General features: G+C 37.0%; 2 protein-coding genes across 2 annotated transcripts in view; one reads left to right on the top strand and one right to left on the bottom strand.

Moving 5' to 3' along the window:
- Window positions 1-2,892: 2,892 nt before the first annotated feature.
- THAP2 (THAP domain containing 2) lies at window positions 2,893-13,839 on the bottom strand. The gene is made up of 3 exons (XM_082742853.1): window positions 13,269-13,839; window positions 5,535-5,730; window positions 2,893-3,712 (listed from the first exon to the last, which is right to left on the bottom strand). The coding sequence occupies exons 1-3, from the start codon at window positions 13,337-13,339 to the stop codon at window positions 3,323-3,325; spliced, it is 657 nt and encodes a 218-aa protein (XP_082598979.1). The 5' UTR covers window positions 13,340-13,839; the 3' UTR covers window positions 2,893-3,322.
- Window positions 13,840-13,937: 98 nt separating this feature from the next.
- Window positions 13,938-27,398, top strand: part of ZFC3H1 (zinc finger C3H1-type containing) — a 52,889-nt gene continuing 39,428 nt past the window's right edge. The window contains exons 1-3 of the mRNA XM_082742837.1: window positions 13,938-14,819; window positions 20,092-20,508; window positions 27,042-27,106. Coding sequence (XP_082598963.1) covers window positions 14,225-14,819; window positions 20,092-20,508; window positions 27,042-27,106 — 1,077 coding nt within the window. The 5' untranslated portion in view covers window positions 13,938-14,224. The remainder of the gene's footprint in view (window positions 14,820-20,091; window positions 20,509-27,041; window positions 27,107-27,398) is intronic.

The raw sequence follows: 27,398 nt of genomic DNA on the forward strand, positions 1-27,398 counted from the left end.
GGGTCCATGTAAGGAAAAGACTTCCACAGAGCTAGTCAGGTGTCTTTTGTTTAAAAAAAAAAAAAAAAAAGTCAGACGGTAATTTCCTTGTAAAACAATTTTTAATAACATTCTCAGAATACAATAGTAATTGTTTAATATACATTATAAAATGATTAATTTTAGGAAGTTTTCAACTGTCTAAATACCTACAGAATCCCATATTCTGGCATAAAGATGAACTATTTTCTCTATTATACCAACATTAAAATTTACCCGTATTCTAACATTGAGAACTGAGATAATTTACCAACATTATAAAATCTACCTAGAAAAGATCTACAGTGATTTCATAGATGATCTTAACTACATATGTAAAATTTTTTATTTTAATTTTTTGAGACACACGACTTGTCCTACTTTAGTAACATGATTCATATGTTGGATGGGAGTTATAATGTGGAGGGCAAAGCAAAGGATTTGAAGGCTGAAGACCATTGCTCAATCTAGGGATTGCACTTCCTAGATTGCTGGCACTTCTATCCTTTGTGCCTCTTGGCACATTTTAAACATCTAAATAAATAAATAACATTAACAAGGATTTCTTCACTTGTAAATTGGGAGATAATGCTACGTAATTACGGCACAGAATATTTGTAAACAATAAGAGATCAAATGGATGCCATAGTGATTTGTTAACCTTCAGACGCTGAACTAAATTATCTGTAAAAATCTTTTAGCAAAGTTTGTTATTTTATAAAAATATCAAATGTCAAATAAACTTGAGTACTTGGCTGATACAGTATTTAGTTGTATTTTCCTGTTAAAATGATACCATTAACAACTAATTTGTTCAGTGTTCATTTTCAAGTTGAAGTTGAAAAATGTCTTATAACTCATTAAAAGAACACTGTATATAATTCAGGTCAATTCTGATATTCTTCTGTCTCCTTTGGTTAAGTCATAAGAAGAAATCAGTTTTGTTTCAGGGGAATATTTTTTTGGAAAAAGGTCTAAAGTTTATATCTTTTAAAATTCCAATTCAACAGCATTTACCAAAGCACTTCACGTAGATTTCTTTAATAGCATTTATCATATTGTATTACAAATATATATTTTTTTCTCAGAAGACTTTTGAGGAACTTAAGGGCAGATAATCATGTCTTCTTTGAGTCAAGTCATTAGCCCTTGTCTGGTTCTTCATAGAGGTTAGTGCCTAGCAGGCATAGAATGAGTAGCACATAAAATGAACAGAGGATATGTGTTGGGTCCAGCAGAAGAAAAAGAGCTGCTTTATTTTTATGGTAGGTGGTCAAACTGATAAGTTTATCAACAACAGAAAACAGGATTTAAAAAGATTCAGGTTTTTCTCTATGAATGAGACTAGTTTGAAGGTAGACAGATGTATGTTTGTTAATGAAATAATTTGATTCAGGGAGAATTTGGAGCATGTTATCAGGACAGTAACGTGAAAATGACAAGGAGAAAACACCAAAAAAATGTACTTTAATATTACTTAGTGGTAGTTTATTCAGTAGTCTCAAATAATAATGAAGTCTAGTTAACTTTGCTAAAAGCTTGTATTTTATGTCTTATTTTTGTGATTTTTAAAATGTTATATTAAGATATCAAGATACTATTGTAGATGGGAATGAGCCTGCATTAATTAGTATTTTGTTTTATATAGGGTAGGGGTGATGAACCACATGAGAGTTTATACTTGGAAAACACAGTTTAGGTTTAGATGATTATTTGCTCAGCTTATTTTGAGGTATAAAAGCTATGGTCAGTAAGTGAAGAGATATTTGAAACCATATTAGAAAAAAAAGATGGAATGACAATTTCAAGGAGCTATGTCCAATATTTGGGAAAAAATGACTAAGAAGGTTTATAATACTCACAAGAGGATTTTCAAAAATATTTGTTTAAAGTGCCCCAGGATAACCACACAGACTTTTCTTACCTTTGCCTTTGTGAATCTAGTTGCTTGGGAGGCATTTGTTATGAAAAGAAAGGGTGCTGGGGCACCTGGGTGGCTCAGTAGGTTGAGCCTCAGCCTTTGGCTCAGGTCATGAATTCAGGGTCCTGGGATTGAGCCCCACATGGGGCTCTCTGCTCAGCGGGGAGCCTGCTTCCCACCCTCTCTCTGCCTACTTGTGATCTCTCTCTCTCTCTCTGTGTCAAATAAATAGGTGAAATCTTAAAAAAAGAAAAAGAAAGAAAGGTTGCTAATATCGTAAAAAGACTACCGATAGGATCCAAGCAAATGTCACCAAAAACAAAACAAAACAAAACAAAACAAACACAACCCAATCCTCCCTCCCCAAAATTCTTTATAATATAAAACAACCATTACCTTAAAGGAAAAATTTCTAACAATTTTGGTTCAGCATATACATGCTGCTTTCATATGGTAGTGTCAGAAGCTTGAACTAAAACTGAGTAACTTGATTATTACGCATTAATAATTTTAATGTGATTTGCCCAAAGCTATTTAAAGGAAAGGATTCTTACTAAAATTAAAAATTTATCTGGTGAAATAAGGTGAACTCTTTAATTAGTTCAAGTGGCAACTATCATAGTTCTCATATTCTTTTTTTTTTTTTTTTAAAGATTTTTTTCATTTGACAGAGAGAGAGAAATCACAAGTAGGCAGAGAGGCAGGCAGAGAGAGAGAGAGAGAGGAGGAAGCAGGCTCAAGATGGATGACTCAAGAGCATTTCAAATTCAAAATATTATAGAATCTGTTTTAAAAGCTAATATTTTCATGAAGGAGGCCATGACTTTTATCACTTTTGTTAGTGAGCAGACACAGAAAGTTTAAATAACAGAATTTTCCTTGTACCTCAGACTTTTTCCTTATAAAATTTCCCAATCACAGTGCCAGTAATAGTTCAATTAATACAAAACCCAGCAGTTTTAAAGTCATATTTAATGTTGGCTAATTCTTACTTACCATCCTATTTAGAATGTAATATCCGAACATTGGTACAGGAAAAAAAAATTTCTATTAGAAATTAAACATATTGTCATAGACAGTTCTTTAAAAGTAGTTTTAAAAGACAAAAACACAAAACACCTTGTAAACATACAATTTCCTAGCAAAATTTTTAAGTACATAATTTTCATGTAAGGCACTTCCATTCTTTTTCAAATATAAGTTTCATAGAAAGTTTCATTTTTTTAATAATCAAGTCTTCATAAATTATACAGTAATAATGGTACTTCAAGTAAAACTTTATTAAATACCCAATTTTGGCATAATTTCCTTAAATATTTTTACCTTTGAATAGAATGAAGGATGGGCATCAAGTTCTTTGTGGGCTACTCTTAAAGGAATGTTTTATAGAATTGGTAATGTTTTATCTTGTTGATCAGGTTCAAGAATCTTGAAATCTTCCAAAGGAAGACTGCTTAAGGCAGTTGGTAAAATGTGTTCTGATGTGCCCTTAGGTAATATGTTATTTGCTTCCAGATTCTTCACCAAGCATGTGGCTTTGATCCATCTTCGTGTTGCTCTGCGTTCTTTTTGTAAGCAAGTTTTCATTTTCTTTCTTAAACTTGCTATTTCTTTTTCCAGTTTAATTATCCTCTTTTTTGCCTCCATAGGATTCCTAAAAGCATAACTGTGTTCAAGTAGTACTTGCTGGCTACTAATGTTTGATTTTAAATTAGATGGTCCTGTTGGGGTACAACTGTTGTTTTTCTTCAAAAGATTCCTTGACTTGAGTTTCTAAGCCAAATAAAATTAGAGAGTCGAACATAAATTATGGAATATCACAAATAAGTAAAGTTTGTTCAGTTTTTTATAAAAGTAATTAAACTGCTCTTTTAAAAACTGATTTTAAAAGTTTGATAGGAAACATCAGCTGCCCATCTCATGTAGTCATGGATTCAAGTTCCTCAACTTGTTGCATTAGCTCCTGCCACCTTATTTCATTTTATCATTTCTCTTCAGAGGAATACAAACATTGTTTGTATTTTAGGGAGATTTTAAAAATCTTTTGCAATTTTCTCACTAAGGCCAATGTAATGTATTTAGACATTTGGTTGATCTCTGATACTGATTTAATCTCTTTTTTAGGTAAACACTATTCTTTCAATTTGATATTTCAAACCTGGGGTTCTATTTAATAAAAAATTATCCCCAAGTTATCAAGCTCCTGAATAGATTTACCTATTAAATGTTCACAATTAAATCTTCCATTCTAAGATTTAAAATCTGGCCAGGAACTTTATACCCAACTCTGAGGACCCTGAGGACTTTCCTCCCTTTATCTCTTTTACTCAATTGTCCTCAAGTCCCATTAATTCTACCTCCTAAATATCTCTATCATGAATCCTTTCTTCTCCGTCACTCTTTTTTTTTTTCTTTTTGGTTAAAGTGTGTTTTTCTTTTTTTTTAAACTAACATATGATATATTATTTGTTTCTGTGATTCATCACTCTTACACAATTCACAGTGCTCACCATCACGTCCATTATGCTTAATGCTACTGCCCACATCAGGCCTGTATCATACCTGGCTTGAATATATTAAAAAATTCTTTAATGATGTCCACCTCATTCTGATCCTAATTCATATTCTGCCACCAAAATAATTTTTCTAACAGATCTGATGTTTCTGTAACTGGCTAACTTTCTCTTTGCTTCATTATCTAAAGACAAAAAAATCTTTACATAGCAAATAAATACAGGATCTCACCCCATTCTGCCATTCACCATCTTGATTCATACTCCCATATTAAATCACCTTCCGTTCCCAGATTATGTTTTAACTTCCTAAATGTGCTTCTTTTATTGATTCAACAAATAGTATTAAAAAAAACACAGGAATTCATTTTTTGACAAATTTTCCTCTCTGATCAGATTTTTATCTAGATTCCCAACTGGATAAAATATTGTTTTAATACATTCATTATCTACCTTAATTCTCTCCTTCCTTTTGTATCACTTGCTAACATTTGATTATTTTCCACTTAACCCTCAACCCATTGACTTCTGTTCTCCTCATGTTGTTGTAATTGTCCTATGCAAGGTTAAGAACCCTCTCCTAGGTTCTAAACTCCAAGCTCAACTCCAGCACAAAATCTAAGCTTAATTTCTTAGCTTGATGAAGTTTTCTGTAATGCCCTCCTCTGAACTTATATTCTTTGTTGTAACTCTGGTATTCTCTGTGCTGTTCTTAAAGCTCATCACACACATTTTGAATATTATCTTAAAATCAAGAACAGAATGATGCTAGAGATATCATTGCTCATGATTTCTCAGTTTTACCATTGGTTCAGTTACTAATAACTGGATAATAACTGGAAGTAATGTAAAATTCCAATATAGTAAAATCAGTTTGGATTGCGGAAAGAATACCGAAGTCAGGAGACCTGAGCTCTAATTGTAGTATGTACCTTTCCTGCACAAGAGAAGTTTTGTGACTTTCTTGAGGCCCAGTATTATATATGAATTTTGATATATTCTGAATTGTTCTAATTTGTAAACAAAAAAGAATGGGTACCAAAAATGGTAAAAATGGATAAAAGAAAAGTAATGTTACCTACCATAGACTTTAAATGGGTACAAAAATCAAAAATGGTTGGAACAGCATCCATTTTAAGTCGTCGAGTTTGTCCTGTTAAGTCAAAACAGGAGGCTTCAAAATGCTTTGAACAAAGAAAAGTGTGTTTTCCTGGCACAAAATTTTTGCGCCTAAGCAGGCGAATCCATTCTTTTCTTCTTTTAGGATCCAAAGGAAACCTTTAAAAAAAAGAAAGAAAAGGCAACTCATATTCCAACAATTACACTCTGGTTGCACCTTAATAGTTAAAAGAAATTTTAAAAGATGATGATTTAAAGTGTCTTCCATCTACATAAAAAATTACAATATCCAGACACTGGAACAAAAAGCAAGTCATGCTATTTTTTATAAGTTGCAAAAAAATTAATGAAAAACTGACTTGAGTGTTTTTATTTTTCAGGGTTTTAAAGAGATCTTTCTTCTCAACCTGGTTCTTAACATGGGCAGTAAAAATAAACAAGACTATACTGATCTAGATCAAGGTTACATAGAACCATTACGCGCACACGTAATTCCCAGTGCTATGATCTGCTGATGTATGTACATGGTCAAGAAAAATCAAATATCTGCAGATTAAATTTTATCAAGGAAAGCCTAGACACAGTCTTGTATTCCTTCCTCTGTGTTCCTTCACTGTGACACTTACCACATTCTTTTATAATTTTTCCATTTTAATAAATTTCCAGTGAAATAAAAGTACAGTGTAAGTTTCTTGAGGACAGAGATCATTGTATCATCTGTTTATCTTTAACACTTAGCACAGTGCCTTTCAAACAGTAGGGGCTCAACAAATATTTGCTTAATTGATATAAAAATATATAAATTAACAATTCACTGTATTCATTCCATGTAAACTGCATATATTTTTAAAAAATGAACTCAAGGGGCGCCTGGGTTGCTCAGTGGGTTAAGGCCTCTGCCTTCAGCTCAGGTCATGATCCCAGGGTCCTGGGATCCAGCCCCACATCGGGATCTCTGCTCAGCGGGGAGCCTGCTTCCTCCTGTCTCTCTGCCTGCCTCTCTGCCTACTGTGATCTCTGTCTGTCAAATAAAAAAAATAAAATCTTAAAAAAAAAAAAAATGAGGGGCGCCTGGGTGGCTCAGTGGGTTAAGCCGCTGCCTTCGGCTCAGGTCATGATCTCAGGGTCCTGGGATCGAGCCCCACATCGGGCTCTCTGCTCGGCAGAGAGCCTGCTTCTTCCTCTCTCTCTCTGCCTGCCTCTCTGCTTACTTGTAATCTCTGCCTGTCCAAAAAAAAAAAAAAAAAAAAAAAATGAACTCAAGCTATGTAGTACACTAGAAAGCATAATTATTTCAAAAAGTAAAATGCTGCTGACAAGGAAAGCAGGAATGTTATTTCTTTCATATTTATTTTAAATACAAAATATACTGGTATGTACAAGTGTATACCTGCTAAGGAAGAGAAAAATATAAGGGACTGCCCCAAAATTCTAGTGGTAAGTATGCTGACTTGAAAACACAAGAAATCAACATTCATAGTTATTAGAGTTGAGCTCTTCTTTAGTTTGATGACTTTATCCTTCACATACTATGAACTAACTCGGATTTAAAAAGAACTATTCAAATCATGTTAAAAGATAATGTGACTCTGAAACCCAAGTGAAGCTTTACCAGGTAAAGCTTTTGCTAGACTACATATAGTAGGTTTGCTCAAATTACCAGTAGTGATGGGCACAAATGAAAAACCAGATTAACTGGTAAGTAACCCCATTTCCTGTCCCTATTACCCTACCTAAACAAACCCTAATCTGAAAATAGTAACATCTGTATGTCACTCTACAGTTCATGTTTTCATATATATGTTTTTTTCTATTTCACTAGAAACTTCTGATGGAGGATTTATCTACTCTGCCTAGCCCTTACTTGTTAATAATAATGTATTCTCATTTCAAAGATCTCTGTTCCAATGTTTAAGGGTTTGGAAATGTTTCCTGTGGCCTCAGCTAAAAGTCAAGCTTTTTACAAGCACATTTCTCTTTTGGGCCTCAATAAAGATGCAGAACAAATAAGTATCATTGCCATTATCATTGTTATAAGAACCTTCAAATATATGACAACTGTCAGATACTGTTTTTCAACTTTTTTTTTTTAAGATATTATTTATTTATTTGACAGAGATCACAAGTAGGCAGAGAGGCAGGCAGAGAAACAGGAGGAAGCAGGCTCCCCGCTGAGCAGAGTAGAGGAGAGAGCCCCATGCGGGGCTCAATCCCAGGACCCTGAGATCATGACCTGAGAGGAAGGCAGAGGCTTTAACCCACTGAGCCACCCAGGCGCCTGTTTTTCAACTTTATTTTAGCTCTTTGTAGAAAACTTGTTTTCTTCCTTTGCAGAAACTGTTATTTTTTGGATTTATTATTAATTTTTTATTTAATTAACAAAAATGTACTATTTGTTTCAGGGGTATAGGCCTCTGATTCTTCAGTCTTACACAGAATACCCAGCACTCACCACAACATATACCCTCCCCAATGTCTATTAAAATTTTTTTTTTAAAACAGCATTTTTTTTAAGATTTTATTTATTAATTTGACAGACAGAGATCACAAGTAGGCAGAGAAGCAGGCAGAGAGAGAGGGAGAAGCAGGCTCCCCGCTGAGCAGAGAGCCCGACGCGGGGCTCGATCCCAGGACCCTGAGCCGAAGGCAGAGGCTTTAACCCACCGAGCCACCCAGGCGCCCCCCCAAAATTTTTTTTTTAAAGTAGGTTCCACGCTCAGTGTGGGGCTTGAGCTCGACCCCAAAATCAAGAGTGGCATGTTCTTCCAATTGAGCCAGCCAGATATCCCTAGCTCTTTTTTTTTTTTTAATTTTATTTATTTATATGACAGAGATCTTAAGTAGGCAGAGAGGCAGGCAGAGAGAGGGAAGCAGGCTCCCTGCTGAGCAGAGAGCCCGATGCGGGGCCCAATCCCAGCATGACGTGAGCTGAAGGTAGAGGCTTAACCCACTGAGCCACCCAGGCGCACCCCTAGCTCTTTTTAAAACTCATTATGAAACCATTGCCTAATTGAACCTTAACCTGAGCCAATTTTCCTTGCTTATTTTAAGATTCAATTTAGGAACCCCATATTCCTAAGGAAATTCCATGGATTAGACTAGATGTTCCTATATCATATAGAATACCATTGTATTCTAATTGTTTACTTTTCTATTTCCACCCCTAGATCGTAAGTTTCTCCTGTGTAGGAGCTATGGTTTTCACTACTTTATCCTGTGAAGTAAGCACTCAATGAACTTTCTCAGTGAATCAACGAATGAACAAACTAATGAGATTAGTTTGGCATTACTAATGTTTACCTGTGTTGAAATAGAATAAAAATAATCATTTTAATTTGAAGCAATGCTTTTATACAGCCTTTACCTTATATTTTGTTTTTCATGAGTTTGGATTTTTCTCAGCATATTCAACAGGTGAGAGATGTAGCCCATAAGCTGAATTTAAGTAATAATAAATCCTCCTATAAATATTAAAAAATTAACATGGTGGTTAACTGATGGATTTGTCTACCAATAATAGAACCAAGCTTTCAGAAACATTAGATGCTTTGGAAAATAATGCTACTTTGCTTGAGTCTTTATTAATAGTTGAATGCCTTTTCTATTCCAAGACTGTCCTAGGTGCAGAAGACATAGTGGTGAACAAAACTAACCTACCTTTATGCTTTAGGGTATCTACTTTTTACATGAGGATATATTGTAATGGGAAGGACAGAGAATCAAATGGCTTGATGCAGTTAGAAAGGATGGCTGAGAACATGGTCTTTGGAGTCAAACCAAGGTGCCAGTCCTGGTTCCCTCAGTGTAATACCTGAGTGACATTAGGCAAACTGTTTAGCTTTTTTAGGGTTCAGTTTTATCAGTTATACAGTGGAGTAATATTTGTACCTAGTAGGATTCCAGGGATTCAATGAGATAATGTAAGTAAATAATTCACCCAGTGCACAGTACACAGTAAATACTAAATAAAGGCTATTTATTAATATAAAAGTAATTACAGATGCCATGAGTGTTATCAAAAGGTAAGTATAGGGTGGCAGGGAATCATAAAATAGGAAGAGCTAATCTAGTCAGGAGGTTTTAAGAGAGTAGGCATTAGCTAGAGAAGGTAGGATGGGGGTGGCAAGAGTGTTAACTATCATGGGGACAGTGAAGAGTGTTATGACATGAAATGATGCTGGAGGGGCTTCTAAGTTTTTTAAAGAGTAATTTTGAACTCATCCAAAATGGTTTAAGAAGTCCATTAAAAGGCCTAATTTAAAGAACTGATTAACATAAAATTTTTTAACAAGCTGTTAAGCACAGCCATTATTAAAAATGTACATTTGAAATGAAATGAAGACCAAAGATAATAAATACTGAAACCCATCATTTCATAATTACTTTACTATTATCTATAATAGTAAATAGTATCTGAAAATTATTTGTCTGTTTTGTGTGTGGTACTGCACATTTCTTCCTGATTGTATGATTAGTGATGTCATACTGATAACTTGAAACTAGCCATGGTAGAGAATTGATATTGTGGAAATTGGGCAATTGCTACAGATCAGTGCTTTCCCCTTTCCCTGGAGATCCTGCTGTTAAACCTGTTAAGAACATACCATTGATTATCACTGAGCCACCCAGGCGCCCCCATACCATTGATTATAGAAGAGAAGCTAGGAGTGCCATCAATAGAAGCAGTGAATCCGTTCAGAGGCTGTTGTAATAATCCAATTAAGAGGAAATATGGGAGGGGCACCTGGGTGGCTCAGTGGGTTAAGCCTTTGCCTTCTGCTCAGGTCAAGATCTCAGGGTCCTGTTATCCAGCTCACATCTGGGCGTCTGCTCAACAGGGAGCCCACTTTCCCCGCTCCCTCTGCCTGCCTCTCTGCCTACTTGTGATCTCTCTGTCAAATAATTTTATATTAATAAATAGCCTTTATTTAGTATTTACTGTGTACTGAGGCACTGGGGAGTCAAGGGAGGATGACCTCCCACTTTTGGGGTGGATGATGTTTTCATTTACTGAAAAAGGGAATACAGGGGTTGAGGTGGTGGCAAGAGCAAATTTATTACTATAAAATTTTGATACATTGAGCCTGAGCAACTGAAGAGAGACTAGGGAAATACTGAGACACCAACAAGTTAAACTGAGACCACAGGAACAGTTGAAATCATTTTGGCAAGAATAGTAAGACCTAAGTCAGAGAGGACTGAGAAGGGAAGAGGCTGGCAGAGAAAACTGAAGACAGGTCAAAGAAGATGAAAATCACAAAATTAGTGTCAAATAATTCAAAAGTAGAGAGTATTTCAAGGAGGAAATGAAGACATGCCATGAAAAGAAATACAAGAGTGATAACTCATAGCAACAGCAGTTTCAGAAAATTATTGGGGGATTTAGACTGGAGTGGGCTAAGAGATAAGAAAAATGGATAGTGAGTTTAGAGAACATAAATTGTACACAGGGATAAAGAAGTCTATCAACATCCTAGGAAAGAATTAGTCAAACATTGTATTTATGAAATAGGAATGTAATTTATTATAATGTTAAGATCTAAGTTTCCATAAAAAGGTTACTTTCATAGGAGGCAAAAGGTCAAGTATGCATGTTACTGTATCACTGTGTATCTCTTTTTTTTTTTTTTTTTAAAGATTTTATTTATTTATTTGACAGAGAGAAATCACAAGTAGATGGAGAGGCAGGCAGAGAGAGAGAGGGAAGCAGGCTCTCTGCTGAGGAGAGAGCCCGATGCGGGACTCGATCCCAGGACTCTGAGATCATGACCTGAGCCGAAGGCAGCGGCTTAACCCACTGAGCCACCCAGGCGCCCCATCACTGTGTATCTCTTAAACATTCAAGATTATTGGTGCCTTCGACTCTTCCCTCTCCCTCATCTTCCATATCAAATGACCATACAGTAGTTTCTAATCAAACATTTCTTAAATCTGTTCACGTCTTTCTATCTCTGTCAGTATCACTCTATTCCAGGTTACTGGTAGATGCTCCCTTCTTTTATTCTAACTTCCAGTTTTTTCCCTACTAACTCTCACCTCTTTCAATCTAGTGCTGGTTGTGCCAGCAATGAAGTACATAATTTAGCTTAGTTGACACTGTAGGAGAATTTCTCTGTGAAAGAAGTGGTAGATAAATTAATATTGTGTATTAAGCTCATTTTGAACACTTTAAGTAACACCATAATTCTCCACACTGCTGCCAGAGGGCTTCTTAATATGCAAATCTAATCATGCTGTTCTTTTAAAAACTTTTGTGTCTTCTCAAATACTCACTGGATAAAAGATAAAATCAGTACAGTAGCATACAGGACTAAATCTATGTCATCCTTTAGTATCATCTGAAATTTCACATCCTTTTGAGAAATATTGACTTTACAAGGCTACAGGCTAGGTATTGAGGTGTCTCTTCTGTGGCACTTAACCATAATTATCCTTCTTTCTCACTACCTACTAAATTCAAGAAGTATAAGAATCTTCAGGGGTTAGGGGGTGGGAGGGCCCCTGTGTGGCTCAGTCGGTTAGGCCCCCAACTCTTGATTTTGACTCAGGTCATGATCTCAGGGAAGCGAGTTCTAACAGCCAGGGGCGCTCCCCACTTGTTGGGATAGGCTCAGTCGTCTTCTCCCTCTGCCCCTGCCCCTGCTCCAGCTCTCTCAAGTAAATCTTAAAAAAAAAAAAAAAAGAAAAGAAAAAGAAAAGAAAATTTTCTGGATCGCTGGCACAACGTCAGGCAAATTAGAACCCTGTACACATTTGATGGATGAATGAATGAAGCACTACATTTCCATGAAATACCTGAAAAACAAACATCACAAGGATTTTTTTTTAAAGTAGCGGTTTTTAATAAGGGATCATTTAGTCATAATTAGGCAAGGAAATAGTTAAGGATATAATTTTTTCCCCACATTCTAACATCGTACTAAGTTGCTAGATATAGAAAATCAGAACTATTTGCACATAGCTTTTTTTTTTTTTCAATGCTTCTTTTCTTCAGGCACAGGGCAGGCACTTGCACAGAAGGTAAACATTTACCGAGTACTTACTATATTTCATGCAGTGTTCACAATGTTTTCAAAAGTTCTGATTTGACAGGACTAAAGACTTTTGACTGCTCTTCCAACAAACGGAGGAAAAACGAAACCTAAGTTCTTTTCATTCCTCTATTCTGGGAAGAACAGAAGGCTCATCTTTTGCACTTTCATTACCATCTCTTCATTCCATGGATACCAATGATGACTCAACTCCTCCGCAATAACTGTATGTGACTATTAGAAATCTAAATGCTTCCCATGTCAATTTAGCTAGTGAGAATTTCCTAACATTGATGGGAGCACAGCAGGCTTTTAAGGCGACTGCTGACTTGAACAGGAAGGTTTCGCTTCCTTTTAAGGCATCACTCAGGTCAAGACCCAGCCTAACACAAAAGAATAGAAAATTAAGATGTTCTTTTACTTTTTCTCTAAGGCGTAACCACCATACAGCACTTGGATTTCTTTGACAAAGTGAGTTAACTCTCCCCGAAGAAAAAAATTGGACAGATTTGAGAAATACACACAAAGGGCAGAACTGATGCTTCCTTGCTACTACCTAGGTAGTGAAGTCATTAGAATTCATAGGATCCTCTTATTCCTTCCACACAAGCGACACCCAATCTAGGAACTCCCGTTTCCGTCACCCCCACTCCCTGCCCAGGTTACCTGTGGAAGCTGATGTTAATGTGCTTGTTGTAGGTAGTAGCACAGCCCGCCGCGGCGCAATTGGTCGGCATTTCCCTTTCCCCCTCATTCGGCGCTGCCTTAAGCCTGTTCTGAGGCGCCGGCGGCTACGCTTCCTTCGGGCAAACGCTAGGCAAGCGAGGCAGGGGACGGGCCCACCGAGAGGAGTCGTGAAAGCCGAGTGGGATAAACGGGTTTGTCAATGGGGGGGATGGGGGGGTGTCAGTCCTCCCTGTCTCTTTATTAATATGGCGGACTTCAGCCAGCAAAGCAGACAGTCCTGGAACTCCGGTCGCCTACGTTTACCTTCACCAACATGGCGGACACAAGCCGCCCTCTCCCGGCTGCTTCCAAAAAGGGAGTGGGACTACTGCGTCTCTTTGGCAGCGGTCCTCGGAGCAATGAAAAAAGTGTCTCTCCCCCACCCCTCTGTCACTATGAAACTCTCGCGGCCAAGACTAAAAATGGGACCGCCCACCCCGCCACGCACCCAGATATCCCAATCTGGAGTCGGGGGTGGGTGTGAGATAGAGGTTGGAACGACAAACCCGGAGACAGAGGGGGAAAAAAGACTACAAGTTCCACTAAGCATCGCGTTGTCCTAATTATTATCGCGTGAACTGGACGCTTGTTTCCTGCGTGCCGCAGGAAGTGACGTCACGGGCCGAGCCACTTCCAGAGGCCCTTTCTCGCGAGGCGGAAGAGCCCCGATCGCGGAGGAGCAAGGGGGCGCTAGGGAAGGGAACTGGGTTGCGACGGTCCGGCGAGAAAGAGCTGGGGTGCGGGGAAGTTGGGGAGCAAAGCCCGCTAGGTGTCCGAGTAGGGTAAGGCCGCACCGACCGGGTCCGTTAGAAAAGAAGGGAACCGGGGAGGAGAGCAATTGTCGGGCGGATCCCCGGACGGAGGACTAAGGTTGTGTGGAAGGCGCTGCTCCCGGGATGGCGACCGCAGATATTTCGGCCCCGGCCTCCAGCGGCCTCTCGCCCAAGGAAGAAGGGGAGCTAGAAGATGGGGAAATCAGCGACGACGATAACAACAGCCAGATACGGAGCCGGAGCAGCAGCAGCAGCAGTGGCGGCGGGCTGTTGCCGTATCCGCGGCGAAGGCCTCCTCACCCGGCCCGGGGCGGTGGATCTGGCGGAGGCGGTGGCTCCTCCTCGTCGTCGTCCTCTTCTCAGCAGCAGTTGAGGAATTTCTCACGCTCGCGGCACGCGTCGGAGCGGGGCCACCTCAGGGGACACAGCAGCTACCGACCCAAAGAGCCGTTCCGGTCTCACCCGCCCTCCGTACGGATGCCTTCCAGCTCACTGTCCGAAAGCAGCCCCCGGCCGTCCTTTTGGGAACGGAGCCACATCGCCTTGGACCGTTTCCGCTTTCGAGGCAGGCCTTACCGGGGTGGAAGTCGCTGGAGTCGGGGGCGAGGAGGGGGTGAGCGAGGAGGCAAGCCGGGGGGCAGACCTCCTCTGGGAGGAGCAGGATCCGGATTCAGCAGCAGTCAGAGCTGGCGAGAGCCCTCTCCACCTCGGAAGAGTTGTATCCTTAACGTGGCGGTCCGCCCTGGGTGTGTCACTTACTAAAGTTCCCTTTAGCGTCATTATTAGGTCTATGAGATGAGTAACTTTTCTGAACCATCAGAACCGCTTATTTGTCACTGTGTCAGTATACTTTTAAGTTGTTCTTTGGTAGTCACGTCCGTGTGTCACACTATATAGACCTGTTTCTTAAGGTGTTTTTTGTGTGTGTGTGTATATTGCTTTTTAACATTAAGGTATTACGGATTGGGGACAGGTTAGTGAGATCAGATTTGCAATAGTACATCGGAAAGCCAGGTTTCAATAGTATTTACTTTCACCGGTACAAGAACTTTGTTTTTAATGTAAGGTTGACTTAGACTTAGATTGTTAGAAGGAGAAAAAGAAATCATAAACGATTTGGGGAATACTGTTGCTTATACAGTATTGAACTTTGACATTGAAAATTGTGAAGTTCCATTCTACGTAATACTATAGTTTTTATTCGTGATTCTGCTTTTACCTTTCCTGATTAATTTTTACACATGCTGCCTTTTAAAGTGGGGGAGCGGAGAAAGATCTGTATCTTTACCAACTCTCTTGAATTCATACAACCTTCTGCAAAACTTTAGCTCCTTCTTTATTTCTTATGTTCAGTTTTTGAACATTTTATAACTCAAATGTAGGTTAGAGAAAGATAAACACTTTTAATTTCAATACATTGAAAGCCATGGAGTGTATGAAAGGGTGAGATTATGGGGAGGTTGAAAGGAAAATAGCAAAAATATCTGATTTTTGTTGTCTCTAATCCCATTATCTGTAATTCTTAAGTTTACTTAAAATTTATACTGGGGAATCAGTCATCTGAAGGTTTGCTAGGTTATGATGGGTTTTGTAGACCTAGGTTTTATTTCATGATAACTGCATAAAAATCATAAGTACAGTTATTATTGGTTGTAATTTCTATGGTATATTGATTTTTTAACATGTATGAAACTTACATGTAATGACATTTGTTTGGGAGACATTCAACATTATTTTTATAGAATACTTAGGATCAAATGGTCTTTTCCAGATGACAGAATAACAAATGGGCAAGAAATGTAAGTTTAGGTACAAAGTGGCAGTTTCTGGTGCTAGTGCCCCGAAAAAACTTAATTTTGCAACCAAAAGTTGGATTAGGAGCACCTAGTATTGTTTCAAAGAAAATCAAGTAGGGATTTAACTTTTAAAAAGATAAATGATGTTCTTTCAAAAAAAGAAGAACTCTGCCCAAGATATATTTTTTTTTTTTTAAGATTTATTTATTTGTCAGAGAGAGAGCGAGCGAGAGCGAGCACAGGCAGACACAGTGGAAGGCAGAGTCAGAGGGAGAAGCAGCCTCCCTGCGGAGCAAGGAGCCCGATGTGGGACTTGATTCCAGGACGCTGGGATCATGACCTGAGCCGAAGGCAGCTGCTTAACCAACTGAGCCACCCAGGCGTCCCAACCAAGATATTTTTTTAATGAAGGATTTGTTAGTTGTTGATTCTGATTCTAAAAAGAGGCTGCTTCAGCACATATATATTTTTTAAGAACATAAAAGAGGAAGCTTAGAATTTGTGTTGGAGAGACAGATGTGAGTAAATATAGTTTAATAAATATATAGTTTAATGTAAAAACTTCAAAATGAGATACGTATAAAGTACTCTGGGAGCAGAGTTTTTTCTTCATTTAATCTGTATTAGAGAAGGTGGTGATGAGGGAATTTGCTTAGCTCCTGCCTTTGCCTTCTTTCTGTCCATTCATTCAATACCATTTCGGTCTTTGCCATATGTATACTTGTTAATTGTTAAGCTTATATGTTTCTTTTAATAAACAGGCGTATGATGTGAAAAAAGTACAGGGATATATCCAATCCGATTTCTGTAGTAACTTAGCAGAAATGAGCTCTCTTGCTCTTTCTTTTCTATAGATGCTGCACTTGAGAAAAGGATGGTTGTTTTGATCCTCTGCTCATTGTTTTCCTTATGAAGTATCATTAATCCATCCTAGAGGTGGTATTCTTTGTAAGAATTTGTGAAGGAAAACATAGTTTTCAGCTACTCTTATATAATGTGAGCAAACAAAATTTGTAATACAAAATTTTATTAATTTAAATTCCTTAATACCAAGACTGTATTCAGGCTTATTCGTATATCCACTGTGCACTTACAATAATGACAGTTTTATTTTATAAATAATGATTTTAAGAAAGAATAAGAGTTGTGGGGCACCTGGCTAGGCCAGTCAGTAGAGGATGTTACTCTTGATCTTGGGGTTGTGAGTTCAAGCCTCATATAGGGGGTGGAGTTTCCAAAAAAAAAAAAAAAAAGAAAGAAAGAAAGAAAGAACAAGGGATATACTGTGGCTCATTTCCATAATCTAGAAGTGAAGTAACATGGGTAGTAGTATTTGTTTCTTTGTTTTTTTGTTTTTGACTTATTTTTCTGTAATGATTAAGGTAAGCTAGGTGCAGCTTTAAAGAAATAAAATGAACCACTCAGGACACCTGGGTGGCTCAGTCGGTTAAGCTGCTGCCTTCTGCTCCGGCCGGCCATGATCCCAAGATCCTGGGATCCAGGCCCACATGGAGCCTTCTTGCTCAGTGGGGAGCCGGCTTCTCTCTCTGCCTCTGCCTGCCACTCTGCCTCCTCGTGCTCTCTCTCTCTCTGACAAATAAATAAAATCTTTAAAAAAAACAAACAAACCAGATTCCGATGTGGCACTTATTTCCATTATCATTCATTTAAAATTTTTCTTAGTGATAGACACTTTGTCAACCCCTCTTAGCATATGTTTCCTTTGGTTGATTACTGTTTTAAACATTCTAATATGAGAGGTAACATAATTAGGCCAGTGTCTCTCATCAGTAGAAAGTCATTTTCACCTGCAGTTGGAAAGCGTTTTTTTTTTTTTTTAAAACCAGATTTCACTTAGAAATTACATCTTAACTAGTTTAAAATTAAATCTTCTCTAAGTGTTGGTTTCATCCTAGTTGTCCTGTGTTAGACAGAAATAGGAGATCTTATTTAGCCTTGACAGAGATTAGTTACAGTTGTAACTCCGTTGCTTTTCCTCATTTATCTGTCTTTTCTGTTAGTGTATTGAATCTTTTCTCTCTACAAATCTTGTCAAAGTCTTCAGTTTTATTTTTTTTAAATCACTGGTTCTGCCTTTCGATGGCTCCATTGAAAAGTGATGTGTAGATGAGGATAATTGCAGAATTTATGTACAAAGTATATAATGGTGAGGGGAGCAAGTAATGCTCTGGCTTCAGATAGGAGGTTCATTTGAATTTTAGATTGGGGTCAGTTTGAAGAACAGAAAAACCTAAATATAAAGCTTTGCATAAATTGTGCATAAATTGAACAGGGGAAATGTGAGATTGGAAAGGAAGTACAGGTCAAAGGAAGGCATTGTATGCCATTATAAGTATTTTGGATTCTGTTCTTAATGAGATTTAAACAAGGGGACAGATCTGATCAGATTTGTCTTCTAGATACATTAGTTCAGCAGCAGAGTAGGGGATGGCTTGTGGAAGATAAGACCCAGAATATCTATGATGAGGCCAAACTTCTTGTATTACGTAAAATACAGGAGTGCACTAGAATGCTCAAAAGGAAAAGTGAAAGAGGCTAAATAGTGAGAACACCATTATTATAGGAGTTGGAAAGGAGTCATGTCTTAAAGGAAGATAGAATGTAGGGAAAAAAGAGTGGAGTTAGAAAAGCCAAGAGAGAAGTTGTTTGCAGTGTCCAAAGCTGCGGAGAAGTCAGGTAAAATAGTTTGAAAACGTGGTGGATAAACAAACTCAGCTGGCAGAAGCCAGATTCTGTTTGGTTGAAGAATTAAGACAGGTTATGAGAGACTGACTAATACTGTTTGAAGAAACTTGCCTCTGAAGAGCTTAGGTCACAGAATCAGAGGTTTACTAAAACAGCTTTGTTGCAGAACTGGTTTTTTTTTTTTTTAAAGATTTTTCATTTGTTTATTTGACAGTCAGAGATCACAAGTAGACAGAGAGGCAGGGAGAGAGAGGGAAGCAGGCTCCCCGCTGAGCAGGGAGCCCGATTCGGGACTCGATCCCAGGACCCTGAGATCATGACCTGAGCCGAAGGAAGAGGATTAACCCACTGAGCCACCCAGGTGCCCCATTGTTGCAGAACTGTTAAGATTTTCAGTTGTAATGCTAGTTTAGTTTCTGGAGTTAATGGTGGTGAAAAAAAATTTGGTGGTGATTCCCATTCTTTATATTAGTCATCAGGGAAATTTTAAAATATCTGAAGGTTGATTGGTACTGTAGGTTGTTAAACAGAGGAACCATCTTTAGGGAACTGTAATGATATCCTAGCCAGTTTCCATAAATGACATATTGTCACATAAAGTACTTGTCTTTAAATCTTGTTAATTTGTAGGCTGGAGAAGTGAGGTGTAACAATTTTTGCCAGTGTGAATTATTTTGAGTAAAGATTATAGTTTGGAATTTTGTAGCCATTTATTTCTAAGGAAAAAGTTATGTTCCATGTATCACTGTGTTAGAGGAGGAAAACATTTTTTGGTAGCATTATTCCCTATCTTCAGAGACAAATTAGTTTATAAGATATACATTTTGAATACTATGGAAGTTACTTTTTTAAAAATAATGTAATTCCCTCGTTTTTTGTTGTGCATATGTTGCATATTAGTATACTTGAGCTTCAGGATTCTTAGGTATTTGGTTTTTAAGAAAATGCTTCCTATTTATAAACTAGTTTTAACTATTAGTTGTCAGTGTTTTTACCTTCTTTTTTTAAATTTGAGACTTGAGAAGAAATGAATTAAGAGGAAATGTTTCCTCCTCATTATCTGAAATGTAAATTACCCATATCTGACAAACCATTCTATTTCTCCTCTCTTCCTTTAGAAAGGAATCTTTAAGATACAGCTTATATAGGCTTTTCTGATAACAATGGAAGGAATGCTGCCCTAACCTAATTAGGTGGAATACCTGTAGGTACTGCCGATAATAACTGATACCAGTGATTTTCTAAGTGGATTGTTCTGTATGGTTACTTGTTAAATTTGAAATACAGGCACATGTTACTTGTTAAATTTGAAATACAGGCACATTAAGAAATTGGGCATACAGTAAATGTAATTTAGTAATTAAAAATACTAACTCGTCTTTTTTGAAATACATGCTAAAAGGGAGATAAGTCATCTATAACCTAATGAGTTTTTATTAAATTTACTGAAAAATTTGCAGAAGCTGGTTTCCTTAATATGCTTTTCAGCCAAAAGTTTTGGAAGATCTCCATCAAGAAAACAAAATTATTCATCAAAAAGTGAAAACTGTGGAGAAGAAACTTTTGAAGACTTACTTTTGAAGTATAAGCAAATACAGTTGGAACTAGAATGCATCAATAAAGATGAAAAACTAGCTTTGAGTAGCAAAGAAGAGAACTTGCAGGAAGATGCTAAAACATTGAACTTTGAGGACCAAACAAGCACTGATAATGTCAGTATTACAAAAGACCCAAGTAAAGAAGTAGCTCCTGAGGAGAAAACACAGGTCAAAACTTTTCAGGCATTTGAATTAAAACCACTCAGGCAAAAATTGACTTTACCAGGGGATAAGAACCGGTTGAAAAAAGTTAAAGATGGAACAAAACAGCTTTCCCTGAAATCTGACACTACTGAACCTAGTCAAGGTAATGGAATTAAAATTTTCAGTTAGTACTAAGATGCTTCTTTCTCGATGAGGTAACTAGTTATTTTGGTAGTGTGCTTCATTGAAATGATTTTAATACTTTATCTGTGAATTCTTTTTGCACTTTCTACATTGACATATTCAGTAATGATAGATTTAATTTCAATCTGATCTTTCTTTTTGTCCTTCTAATACAATTTTTAACATAAGTGTATCAGTGGACCTTCATTTCTTAACTTACAAAATGCTTTGGATATTTGCATTTAACATGATGTTAGATTTTTTGGAGGTATCCTTTGTTGGGTAGAAAGCTTTTATCCCCCCTTTTCCTTGTTTGAGATCTTCAGGATGAATGGGATCATGACCTGAGCCGAAGGCAGAGATTTTAACCCACTGAACCACCCAGGTGCCCCTATAAAAAAAATTCTTAAGAATCTCACTTTTTGGGGTGTCTGGGTGGCTCAATTGGTTAAGTGCTTTTGGCTCAGGTCATGATCTCAGGGTCCTGGGTCCCTGCTCAGCAGGGTGTGTTTCTCCCTCTCCCTGTATCCCCGCTTCTCTCTCTCTCAAATAAATAAAATCTTAAAAAAAAAAAAAAAGTATCTCACTTTTCTATTATTTGCAGCATTTATAAATTATATCCCCCAGTTTTTAGTTTCCCTAGAAATAAGTACATAGCTTTTAAAACTGGTGGTGCCTGGATGGCTCAGCCCTTAAGCATAATAAGCCTTTGGCTCAGGTCATGATCCTAGGGTCCTGGGATTGACCCCCCACATTGGGCTGGCTCCCTATTCAGCAGGAGACCTGCTTCTCTATCTCCCCCCCACCCCCCGCTTGTATTCTCATTCTCTCTCTCTCTCAGTTAAATAAATACATAAAACCTTAAAAAAAAAACAAAAAACAAAAAAACTTGTTAGTTTTCAGTCTCTCTCCTATTAATATTGGTTTGGGTTTTGAAGTTTTTACTTTAGCTGTTTGTGATATATAATTTTTTCCCACACATTTCTAAATATTTCTTGATTTTTGTTTTTCTTTGACCTGTAGACTATTTGGAAGTATGTTTCTTAACTTCCAAACATGAAGCTTCTTTTAGTTTTTGTTACTGGTTTCTAAGTCAACCATACTGTCAGAGAAGGAGCTATTAGAGAAAGAATGAGAATATAGATATTGTCATATTTATTTGAGACTTGCTTTATTGTATGGTTGATTTTTTATAAGTGTTCTGTGTGTGTTTGAAAGGAATACATGGATTGTTAGATCAAACTTTTTATGTTCACATCTTTATTTATTTTTTGATCTGATTGATTTATTTCTGAAAGGTTTGTTAACATCAGCCACTATGGTGGTGGATTTATGGTTTTCAGTTTTTGTTTTAAATACTTTCAGGCTGAGGATTGACTCATTATTCTCGTTGTTGTGTGGTGGCCTTCTTCATCTCTAGTTATGTTTCTGACTGAAAGACTTACCTTATGCCAATAGTTAACACCATCTTTCTTTCAATAAGTATAAATGCCTTGAATATTATTTTCCATTCTTTCAGTCTTTCCATATTCTCAAGTCTCAAATGTCAATTGTATATAGTTAGTATAGAACTAGATTTCTTTTGTAACTTAGTCTGACAGTCTTTGTCCTTTATTATAATATAGCTCATTTGCATTTATCATTATTACTGATAGTTGGATTTTTTTTGTTTCCTTTTTCTTTCATGCCTCCTTTGTGTTCCCCCCTCCCCAATTACAATTTTTTTTTCCTTTTACTGGTTTGGAAGTTAGATATTAAGTTTCTTGTCTCATATTGTTTCCTTTCAGAATTGTAACATGAATTTTTCTTATCAGTGCTTAAAATTAATCAAGGTCTTTATCCTCTCCTGTACAAAGGCCAGTAATTTGCCGATCTTTGCTCATAATTTAACACTTTCTTCGCTCACTTTTCTATGGCTAGAATTTTTATCCTTAAAAGACATCTTTTAGAATTTAGATGTGTCTGCTGGGTAGAAAACTTATCTGTTTGCCCTTTCTTTAAAGATAATTTTCTAGGGTTGGAATTCTACACTTGATCTTAGCCAAAAGGCTGAGAGGCGATCTAGGTTTGGAATTCTGGATTGGCTAATTATATTCTCAACATATTAAAGATATTTTCTGGCTTCCATTATTGATTTTGGTAAAAAGTCAGCTGTCAGGCTTAATAGTTTCTAATTTGAAGTTAATTTATCTTCTTTCTCTGCTTGCTTTAAAAATCTAATTTTTGTTTCTGATATTCTGTAGTTTATGATGTGTTGATTGTGATTTCTTTTTATTCAGAATAGCTTGCAGTTTGTTGTGCTTCTTATTTTCATTGATTCTGAAAGATTGTCATCTTTTAAATGTTTTCTCATTCTCTTTTTTAGAATTATGTATGTATGTATATCAAATCATTTTACTTTATCTTCCATTTCTCTTAATTTCCTTTAAGTTTATATCTCTCTGTAAATCTGCTCCATTCTAAATAATTTCTTCTGATGCATCTCTCAGTTCATGGATTCTCTTTTTAGCTGTGTCTGATTTGTCTTGATTTCACCTATTGAATTTTAAATTCAGTTACAGTTTTTATTTTAGCTTTTTTTTTTCAAATTACTTTGGTCAATTTTAGATTTTTCTGCTTATTTTTTCAAATTTATCTTTATTTCTTTAAGCATGTTAACCATAGGTTTGCTTTAGTTGTTTCTTTCCCTTGTTTGCTAATTTTCAGTAACTCAGTTTTTTATGGGTCTCATTTCTGGTTTCCATTTTTTTTTTTTTTTTAAAGATTTTATTTATTTGACAGAGAGAAATCACAAGTAGGTAGAGAGGCAGGCAGAGAGAGAGAGAGGAGGAAGCAGGCTCCCTGCTGAGCAGAGAGCCCAATGTGGGACTCGATCCCAGGACCCTGAGATCATGACCTGAGCCGAAGGCAGCGGTTTAACCACTGAGCCACCCAGGCGCCCCTGGTTTCCATTTTTGATACTTTTTCTTGAATGCTTAGTGATTTTTTTTTCTTTTCTTTTTCTCTTCCTTCTTTTTTGTTTCTTAAGGTGCTTATTTTAGTTTCAGGTTTTTTTGTGGGAATTTTTTGAGGCCTGGTACAAAGATGAATTTCCAAGAGAGGGGTTGCTTTTGCCACTGCCAGGCTTTATATTTTTGCTCTGGGACCGCTTTATATTTGAAGTTTTCAAGGCCTTCCATGTGTACATTGTATTGCAAACCTGAGTGGTGACTGGTTTTGGTTACATACTCTCAGGAACATGTTTTTTCTTCTTCAGTTTAGCACCATGATTCCAGGTAGGAAATTTCAAAAAGTATAACTCAGTGGGATAGAAAAAAAACACAAATAACTATTATAGAGTATAAGAGTTATGTATGAAAGCCTGCAGTAATACAGGGAAAGGATCAAATATGTCTCCCTGGGTTTAGAAAGTTTTCATAGTGATGGAAATGTTTGATTTGTGGCTCAAAAAATTAGTCTTTTCAACTTGGGAAGTACGAAGGAAACAAATGAGCAGATAAAAAGCACAGAGAACTTTTAAAGGCTAATTGAGATTGATCTGAAATGGGGGCAGTGTGGGATATATGGTATGTTTCTTGGAGGAGTTGGATATAAATTTATAAAAGGGTAGATTGAAATCACATTGCAGAGGGCCTTGAATGTCTTGGCTAGGGAATATAGATTTTCTTAAATGTCAGGTGGGCCATCAGATATTTTTAAATAGGAAAATTATGTTATCAGGTATCTGTTTTAGAAATGTAACTGACAGCAGTAAGGAAGAGGAGTTGGAAGAAAACCGAAAAAGCTAAAATTTTATCTGAATAAATTATATTGGTTAGTTTTTTCATATGCATCCTCTCCACCCCCTACTATATGCTTTCCTCAGTCCTCAGCAAGACTCTCAGCTCTGCCATCAAGCATTTAAACTTTTAAGCATTTTTAGGAAATGCTTTTCCATTTCTTTCAACAACTCTTCTAAACCTTATTATTTTTTTCAGGCTTTTACTCCTATTCCTATTATTCCTATTGTTCAGCCTATGGGTGTACCTCCTATTTCAGGTGATCTGACTCAGCTTTCAGTTTCTCACTTTCTTACTGTAAACTTATAACTGTATCTATTTTCACTTCATTTCATTTTTGTTTATGGCCACTTCGTATTAACCTGTATTCCTGGCTCTGACCTCTACCTTCTCTGAAACCTTGCTCCGTCTGTTGTTTATTTTGATTCATCTTTAACCACTTTCTCTTAAGGGGTTCTTAGTATAAACATATTTGCATTTTCCTTCCCAAAATGTAATCACTTTCTTGGATTTCTCCCAGTCTGTAGTCTCCCTTAACCTCTGTCTTTTCAACCAGACTCCTTGAAAAGCTGGTCCAGGCTGACTTTCCACTTTACCTCTCAATCCAACGCCATCTGCTTTTCTGCTCTTCACTGAAACTAGTCAGGGCAGAGTTACTTTGAAGTAATTACAAAATTAATTTTAACTTTCCTTCATTTTTTTATTTCATTTCTTCAGAAATTGAGCACCTTATTTCAGGCTTTGGGAAATCTATCCATGAACAGATTAGTAATTTATGCCTTCATGGGTTTGTGTTTCAGAAAGGGGGGAGAATAAATATGATTAGTAAAAAACAGTTATGAAAAAAAGTATAGCAGGGTAAGTAGAGGGATGGCAGATATAGATTGCAGTATTAATTAGTAATAAGGAGAGGCCTGAATTTGAAGGTGGGATTTTTAAAAAGGCTTTGAAGACCATGAGGGAATAGCCAAATGGATATGCGAGGGAAGAGCTTTCTAGGCAGATAATAAATAGCTAGAGTAATGATTTTTTTTTTAAGATTTTATTTATTTATTTGACAGAGAGAGAGAGTGGGAGAGGGAACACAAGCAGGGGGAGAGGGAGAAGCAGGCTTCTTACTGAGCAGGGAGCCCGATGCAGCCCTCAGTCCAAGGACTCTGGGATCATGACCTGAGCCAAGGCAGATGCCTAACAACTGAGCCACCCAGGTACCCCTAGAGTATTGATTTTCTCACTTTGGCCCTTGGACCAGCATTACCTGGAAACTTGATACAAATTCAAATGCTGGGGTGCCTGGGTGGCTCAGTTGGTTAAGCAGTCCGTTAAGGCTGCCTTGGGCTCATGTCCTGATCCCCGAGTCCAGGGATTAGCCTGTCATCCTTTGTCTACTCAGCCGGAAGTCTGTTTCTCCCTCTGCCCCTGACCCCACTTGTGCTAGCTCGCTCTCATGTGTGCGATCTCTCTTTCTAGCACATGTGCGATCTCTCTCAAATAAATAAAAATTGTTAAAATTAAAAAAAAAAATGAAAAGAGAAAAATGCAAATGCTCAGGCCCTATCCTAGATCTACTGAATTGAAAACCCTGGAAGTGGGGCCCAAGAATCTGTATTTAACAAGCCTTCTTGTTGATTCTAATACCTGGTAAAGTTTGAGAATCAACAAACTAGAATAACTACTGTTAAGGCAGAAGAGTACCTGCCATATTTGAGGAATAACAGGCCTTGTCCCTAAAGAAAAGAGAGTGGGGGTGCTGAGTAGTGGAAGACAAGAAGTCAGAGATGATGGGTTGGGTAGATCACGTAGAGCTTCATAAGAACTTGGTTTTTTATTCCAAATGAAATGTGAACTACTGCAGGATCTTGAGCAAAAGAACTGGTATAAATAATTTATATTCTCAAAGGACCATTCAGGCCACAATGTTGAGAATATTCTCTAGGGAGTAGACATATCTACTATATTTAGTGATGCTCTTGATAAATATGAAATTTGGGGGTTTCGATAATACCATACACATCTAGAATTTCTTACAACCTTCTGATTTTCCCTTTTTTTTTTTTTTTTGAAGTTTTCCTTTGTATTTGCTCAACTGTCGAATGCCCTCTGTTCCATTCTCCAAGGGTGTTCTTAATTACATGGTTTTTAACTACCACCTGTGTCCTGATGATTGTCTTTAGCTCAGTTTAGAATTCTGGATAATAATTTTAAAAATACAGCATGACTGCAAAAGACCAATTTTGATCTTGGAAGTATTGAGTCAGAATTGAAATAACTATATTGTAGAGACCCATAACAGTGGTAGGACAGTGTCTAACTACAAGTTTGGTGAATTAAACAATTACCTGCTTTTATAGACTTTGTGTAAAGTTAGATTTTATAGTCTGAAATTTATGGTTTATACTTGTTTTTTAAGGTAGATTTGTGCTCATAAGGTGCTGCCAACTTAATGTAAATTTTGTTATTGAAATAATTACTTTTTATTCTTAGTCCTTTTATCAAAGTACAGTTTTAACTTTTTAATATTTTGAATCATTTTGCCTGATAACTTTAGAAATGAGGCTGATATGAAAAGTCAGATTGGTTAGATTTTCATTCTAATAGAATTCTTTCCTTCTTAGTGATTCTGAAAACGAGAGACTTCTTAAAATAATTACTACTAAATATCATGCAGCATTTTATTTTAAATTGATGATAGCTGTTTTTTGGAGTATTGAAAGTATGCTGTTTTATTTTAAAGGATTAGAAGATAAAGAACAAAATATAACAAGAAGAATTAGTGCCTCAGACATTCTATCTGAAAAGGTAAGATTCTGCTTTCTGGAATTGGGTGTCTCTGTAAGACTGATTCTTATATTGCTTTACTCTGTTCTTTTGAAAGAAGGTTCTGTCTTGCTTTCTACTCATTTATTTTATGTCATTTCTTTCATCATTACCTCCATTTGGACATAAATTTTTTTTTTTTTTTAAGATTTTATTTATTTATTTGACAGAGAGAAATCACAAGTAGTCGGAGAGGCAGGCAGAGAGAGAGAGAGAGGAGGAAGCAGAGCAGAGAGCCCGATGCGGGACTCGATTCCAGGACCCTGAGATCATG

The sequence above is a fragment of the Mustela nivalis genome, assembly GCF_964662115.1.
Source record: "Mustela nivalis genome assembly, chromosome: 7".
NCBI classification, from domain to species: domain Eukaryota; kingdom Metazoa; phylum Chordata; class Mammalia; order Carnivora; family Mustelidae; genus Mustela; species Mustela nivalis.

What these genes read in the sequence shown, in the direction of transcription:
- THAP2 (XM_082742853.1), bottom strand. Translation starts at nt 13,339, where the DNA reads ATGCCGACCAATTGCGCCGCGGCGGGCTGTGCTACTACCTACAACAAG. An exon ending in ATTAACATCAGCTTCCACAG is followed by an intron (nt 5,731 to 13,268) that starts GTAACCTGGGCA and finishes TTTTTTTTAAAG; the next exon opens with GTTTCCTTTGGATCCTAAAA. An exon ending in GTACCCATTTAAAGTCTATG is followed by an intron (nt 3,713 to 5,534) that starts GTAGGTAACATT and finishes TATTTGGCTTAG; the next exon opens with AAACTCAAGTCAAGGAATCT.